We start from the raw sequence: 7,452 nt of genomic DNA on the forward strand, positions 1-7,452 counted from the left end.
GGATCGAACCTCTGGCCCCTGTGCCTGCTTGCAGGAGCTTTAATCCACTGAGCTATTTGGCTGGTCCTAAATCATTATATTTTAATTAGTATATTTTAATTTTTATTTTCTTCATTATGTGTCTGTATTTTCCAGGTTTTAATAATAAACATGTATTCTTCATACAATGAATGGAAGAAATTTTTTTTTAAACTAAGCCAATGAACCAGGTTGTTTGTTTTCTCTAGTCAGGAAATTTGAACCCTATAAAATTCCCAAAAGTATTCTAACAATTTTACATGTTCTCTAGATTTGGATGGATCTGGAAAGTTCAAAATTGTGGTGGAGAATCGTACTCAAATACAGGAAGATCTGTAATCTTTAATTTCTCTATTCTATAAATGATCTTCTAATATGCTTTCTTATTCCTTCTAATCTCATGAACTTGTCTTACTAAAGTAGACACAAGTTCTGGATCATATTCATTCATTTACTAGGGATACAGACAGATTAATGGAGGATAGAAGAAATAAAGACTAAGAACAACCGAAGTGTTTCTTAAGTAGTACCAAGTACTTTGAGGGATAAAGTAAAACTCAAACCTCTTTTTCTTTTTATCTAATAAAATATTAACATTTCTCTATATTTAGTCACTCTAAAAATCAGGCAAGCTTATGTTGGAATCCATGCGCAAATGAAAAAACAATTATACATAAGACCCATATTGCCAGAGAATTTGAGTTACATTAATCATTTGCTAGCCTGGCAACTGTGCTGTCAGAGAAACATCTAGAACTTAAGCTATTAAATACTTAGAAGAATGAGCTAAAACTTTACCTTTAGACTCCAAATGTTCTCCTGGTGTTTAGCTGCAAATGGCTGCATCAGGATGAGTGGATTTTCTTCACAGTAGAATTCCCTCAGCTTCAGATCCTGAAACTTTTAAAACAAAATAATAACTTCTTTGTACAACAAAATGACAGATTTAACCTCTAAAAGTATATCTTCAATACAATTAGAATAAAATTACTTCGCTTGAGACTTAATATTCTTCATTAATATTTTAAGAGTGGAACACACTCTAGTCTTGGTAAACATAAGGATATAATACTGGAATAAAGGTGCATGATTCTAAAAGTCACATCTTCAGCACTACACAGCTCACAAAACTGATTTGGGTAACAAAATTGGTAACAGAATAAGGTTTACTAAATAAACTGATGTGAACATTCTGTTTTATTTTTATTAGAAAACCCTAGCACAATGAAAAATACTCTAAAGCATACCCCAAATTTCAAAGATTATTATCAAAGAGAAAAGTAAGAGAAATAGGAATATTAAGGGCTTTCATTATAATTATATAAAATAAAAATGAAAGGATAAAGAAGCTGGGCATAAAGGAAGAGAAGACGAGAAGATAAGAAGAGAATGTACAGCACATGATAGCCTTCTATGAAGAAAATCTAAGCCCCCATAGAGCCTATCACTTCAGTAGAAAACTACGGTATTTCTTTATAATAATATTATGCTTTGTTTCCATGAACCTATTTGGCTTTTAAATTTAAACTAATTTAAAGGGCTATTTCTCTGAGCCTAATATCTGTTATAAAATAAAACCTATCTTCAGTAGTACAGTGGTAAAGCAGTATCCTGGAAGAAAAAGAAAAAAAGGGAGGAAAGGAGAGGAGAAGAGGAGGGCAGAACAGAAAGGGAAGGAAAGAAATGAGAGAAGGAGGGGCCTGCCCTGATGGGGAGCATACATTGATTGCTAGGACAAGTTCATTCAATTTACTAAGCACAGAGATGCAAGGACATTTGCATAATCAACTCTTGTTGATCAGCTCTATCACACCACATCTCACAAAATGTATTTTAATTAGAGATTTCTGGAGTTTCAATCCAAGATGTGAAAGCTAGCAAGCACATAACAAGTTAAAAATAATAGATTTAGAATATCTTTCTAGCTGATCATGCCATTCAGTTTAAAATGTATAGAAGGGATTGTACAATACAAATGACAGTGCTAAATACATGCAGAGCACATACTGAGTCCTGGCCTCACAAGACATTCTAATTACCTGAAGAGAGTCTTGTACATTGCCATCTCTAGTAGAAAACCTAGAGAGTTGAAACCAATATCATCCATAAGTCTAGTAAACGTGCTAAAATCAGAAGGGGTGGGAGCTTTCCTGGTGCCATTTAAGAACTTTGGTGGACTCTGGGCAGCTTGCAGGACTCTGGTAAGATCTGACCTTCCTTAGCCCTGAGCATGCAAGCACTGAGTGCTGGTCCAAGATTTTAAGAACTTAGGAGGACTCTGAGTGGCCTATGGGATGCAGGAGAGCTGTGATCTGTGGGCCCAGTGCACGCAGGCATGGAAATTCCCTGAAAGCATGTAAGAACTGTGGCGGACTATAGGGCAGCCTCCAGGACTCTGTCTGGGTGATTACTAGAAGCTTCAAAAATTCCAAATGCAAGAGCAAAAGTCAATCTCAATCCTCTAGACCACCGAGAACAAAATCAGGAGACAAAGACATACAAGAACTTGGAAATCACACACTTGAAATCTCTGAGTTGACAGCAACTAAAGTAAAGTCCATTAGGCTAGAGAAGAAATAAGATCAGAAATAATCTCTCAGGTCAAAAAAGTAAGGATTTGTCTTGGTGTAGTGACAAATGCCTGCAATCCTAGAATTAGGGAGGCTGGAAAGAGGAGGATTGCTACAAGTCTGAGCTATGTAGTGAGATCCTGTATCAAATACATTTTAAGAAAGGAAATGATAACAGTTGTGAAAGAATTGCTCAGCACAGCTAAAGAAGAGATAGGCAGAAAAATGGAGGAGAACGAAAAATGATGGAAACATTGAATGAATACAGGAAAGAACTAGAATGCATGAAACAGATTCAAACAGATATCCAAAAAATTAAGAATTCCATTGAAATCTGGAAAAACTGCTTGAATGAGAGTGAAGAGAGATGTTCAGATCTCAAAGATAGTGTTACAGCTAATGAATGTGAAATAAAAGATCTCTTAAAACTAACAAAGTACCGTGAAATAACAATTCAGTAGCAACAAGGTGATGCAAAGAAAAAAAAATATAAGAATAATAGTTGTCAATGAAGTAGTGGGAGACAGTACAAATGACATAAAAAGACTATTTGCAGAAGTACTAGCAGATACTTTTTCAAAAACAAGAAAGAATCTGATGTATCAATAAGTGAGGCATATAGAACTCCACAAGCCATAATCACAACAAATCTATACTTAGACACACAATGATCAAGATCTCAGAAATTCAGCAAAATAATAGAATATTAAAAGCTGCTAGTGAGAAGAAACAGAGCACCTACAATGGAAAGCCTGCCAGAATCATGACAGATACTCAACACAAACCAGTAAATCAAGAAGAGCTTGGAGTGTAGTACTTCAGGATCTGAAAGAAAATAACTTCCAACCCAGATTGATGTACCCTGCAAAACTATCTATAAAATTCAATTTTGAAATAAGATCCTTCCATGGCAAAGAAGTTTATGCCAACCAAACCAACCCTACAAAGAGTACTGATAGATACTCTAGAAAGAGACAGAAGTGATCACAGCTTCAAGAACAACAGAAAGGAACCACCAAACAGACCAAGTAATTAAAGAGGGGAAAAGTACAGCACCTATAACAGGAAAATAACATGACAGAGATAAGCCAACACACATCAGTTATAACCTCAATGTAAATAGTCTCAATTCACCAATAAAAAGAAAACAGACTAGCAGAATGGATTAAGAAACAAAATACAACAATATGCTGCATACAAGAAACACATTTAACTCAAAAGGAAACTCACATACTAAAGTAAAATGATGGAAAACAATCCACCATTCCACAAGAAATCAGAAAAAAAAAAGAGGGGGTAGCTATCCTGGTTGCTGATAATATCAACTTCAAACCAAAAAATCATCCAAATAGATAAAAATATCACTACATATTTGTTAAGGGAAAACTGCAAGAGGAAGAGATAACAATTATAAATATATATGCACTTAATGCAGGAGCACTCTCCTACATAAGGCAAAATTTAACAGACATGAAAAATCAAATCAGCAATAATACAATAGTAATGGGGACTTTAACATACCACTGTCACAAAGAGATAGATCAACTAGGCAAAAAAAATCAGCAAACAAATAACAGAACTAAACCAAACTTGTGAAGAAATTGACTTTGTAGACCTTTACAATGTTTTACCCAAGAGCAACAGTCTACACATTCTTCTCAGCTGCACATGGGACATTCTCCAAAATAGACCACATATTAGCACACAGAGTACTCTGAAGTAAATGCAAAGCAACTAAAATTATCTCATGCATATCATCTGATCACAGTGCAATAAAACTGGAAATTATAGACAAAAAAAACTACAAAAAAATGGAAATTAAATAACAACCTCTTAAAAACAGTGAGTCACTGAAGAAATTAAGGGAGAAATTAAAAAATATTTACAATCAAATGAAAATGCTGATATAACTTACTGAACCTGTGGGATGTAATCAAAGCTGTCTTAAGAGGAAAATTTATAGTGATAAATTCATACATTAGGAAAATAGAACAAGCCCAAATAAATGACATTATGCTGCACTTCAAGATCCTAGAAAAAGAAGGGCAAGTCAAGCGCAAAGCCCTGAGAAAGCTGGAAATTATAAAGATAAGAGCAGAAATTAATGCCATGGAGATAAAGAAAACAATACAAAGAGTAAATGAATCAGTTCTTTGAAAGAATAAATAAAATTGATAAACCCCTGGACAAACTGATCAAAAAAAGGAAAGAAAAACCCAAATTTACGCAATAAAGATTGAAAAGGGTGAAGTCACTACACACTCTAGAGAAATACATATCATCAATACCTACTTCCAAAATGTTTACTTTCACAGGATGGAAAACACAAAGGAAATGGATACATGATACAAGAGAATATACAAACTCTGAATAACCCAATAATGAGAAATAAAATTGAAAATTTAATGAAAAAAATACCAACAAAGAAAAGCTGAGGTTCCAAATGATTCACAGCAGAAATTTACAAGAAATTTACAGAAGATTTAATGCCAACTTTTCTCAAACTCTTCAGTGCAATTGAAAGGGAAGCAATTCTCCCAAACTGATTCTTGGAAGCAATTATTGCTCTGATTCCAAAATCAGAGAAAGATTCAACTAAAAAAGGAACTACAGGCCAATCTCTAAGGAATATAGATGCAAAACACCTCAAAAAATACTAGCAAACAAAATGCAACAAATCATCAAGATTATACATCATGACCAAGTGGGACACACTCCAGGAATGCAGGGAAGGTACAACATACACAAATCCATAAACGTAAAACACTAAATGAATAGAACTAAAAACCACAATGACTTGATCATCTCAATAGAGGCAGAAAAAGCTTTTGACAAAGTCCAACACTCATTCATAATAAAACCCTATAGAGAATTGGAATAGATGGTCTATATCTCAACCTGATAAAAGCCATCTATGAAATGGGCAAACATACGAAATGGGCAAAAAGTGAAGGTCATCACTTTAAAATTGTGAACAAGACAATGATGGTCACTGTCTCCACTTCTTCTTCAATATAGTTATGGAAACATTAGCCAGAGCAATTAGACAAGAGAGAAATAAAAGGAATTAAAATTGAAAAAGAAGTGAAATTATTATTTACAAATGATATGATACTCTACATAGAGGACCCCAAAAACCCCACCAAGAGTTTTGTAAATTTAATAACCAATTCAGCAATCATCAGGAAACAAAATCAATAGTGAAAACTCAGTAGCATTTCTGTCCACATAAAAGGGAAACCACATCTTTCACAATAACATCTGAAAAAATGAAACAGTAATCAATCTCACAAAGGACATGAAAGATTTATACACTGAAAATTATGGTACTCTAAAAAAAGAGACTGAAGAGGACTTGACAAAATGGAAAAAATATTTCATGCTCCTGGATAGGAAGAACCAACATTGTTAAAATGACCGTAATCCCAAAATTGTTATACAGATTCAATACAATCCCAATTAAAATACCTTTTCCATACCTCACAGAGGTAGAGAAAACTTTCCTCAAAATCATTTGGAACAAGAAGACCCAGAATATCAAAAGTAATCCTGAGAAACAAAGGAAAGGCAGGAGGTATCACAGTCCCTGATCTGAAATTATACTATAAAGCTACTGTGATCAATGGAACAGATAAGATGATGCAGACCCAACTGCAAACACAGTCTACCACATTATATTTGAAAAAGGGGTAAAGGATGTTCAAATTGGAAGAAAGATAGCCTCGTAATAAATGGTGCTAGAAAAACTGGCTCTCCACATGCCAAAAACTAAAACTAGACCCATGCCTATAACCATGAAAAAGCTACAGTCAAAATGGATCAAAGGTTAAATATTAAAACAGAAACACTAAATCTTCTCAAAGAAAATGTACCTAATTTAAATACATAGTGTAGGTAGAGAGTTCATGAACAAAAAACAAACTGCATGAGAGATACTTCAAAGAATCAACAACTGGGATCTCATTTTATTTAGAAAAGTTTCTGTACTTCAAAGAAAATCTCCAACAGAATTAAAAGAAAACATACAAACTGGGAAACAATTATAGCCAATTGTCTCTCCCACTAAGGCCTTCTTTCTAGACCATGTATCTAGAAAATCATTAGTCATTCGAGAAATGCAAATTTAAAAAAACACTGAGATTCCATCTCAACCAAGAAAAAATGGCTAACAACAAGAAGTCAGCCAGTGGAGACACTGTGGAGAAAAAGGAACCATTCTGCACTATTGGTGGGAATGCAGACTGGCAGAACTACTATGAAAATCAGTGCAGAGATTCCTTCAAAAGCTAAGATTAGAGATTCCCTTCAAGCCAGCTATTCCCTTCCTAGGTATTTTTCCAGAGGAACTGAAAACCTCATACCACAGCAATATATGTGCTCCCATGTTTAATGGTAGATCAAGTTGTCATAGCTAAATCCTGTAAAAAAAAAAAAAAAACCCAGGGACCCATCAACTGAAGAGTGGATAAAGATGATGTGGTATTTTTACACAATAGAGTATTGGTCAGCTATAAAACAGGATAAATTTGAGTCTCTTGTTGATAAATGGACATAACTAGAGAATATACTTTAAGTGAAATAAATCAAACCCACGTGTGCAAACATCATATTGTCCCCTTAGTGTAAGAACCTAAAAGAGAAAGATGGAATCTGAAAGGTACAACAGATACTGGGAAAAGGGAGGAGTGGGGGAAAGAGATTTATCTATGTATGTAAGCAGAACGGTTTTGACAACTATACTGTGCATTTCTGCTTGTCTATGAAAGAAGCAGTTAATGCTCTAATTAGTTTTATCTTTTTTCAATTGTTTGTACTTTTTCTCAATTTCTTAAACATTTCTTTCTTTTTCCAATTTTACACGCAT

At 34.2% G+C, this 7,452-nt stretch overlaps 1 protein-coding gene across 2 annotated transcripts in view; it reads right to left on the bottom strand.

Moving 5' to 3' along the window:
- The window catches only part of Lrrc69 (leucine rich repeat containing 69), a 119,477-nt gene that overhangs the window by 20,121 nt on the left and 91,904 nt on the right, over positions 1-7,452 (bottom strand). For both annotated transcript variants that reach the window (XM_023701382.1, XM_004641317.2), the window contains one exon: positions 817-918. In XM_023701382.1, the coding sequence (XP_023557150.1) occupies positions 817-918 (102 nt within the window). The remainder of the gene's footprint in view (positions 1-816; positions 919-7,452) is intronic.

This window comes from Octodon degus, unplaced genomic scaffold (genome assembly GCF_000260255.1).
Source record: "Octodon degus isolate 3935 unplaced genomic scaffold, OctDeg1.0 scaffold00134, whole genome shotgun sequence".
Lineage (NCBI taxonomy): Eukaryota > Metazoa > Chordata > Mammalia > Rodentia > Octodontidae > Octodon > Octodon degus.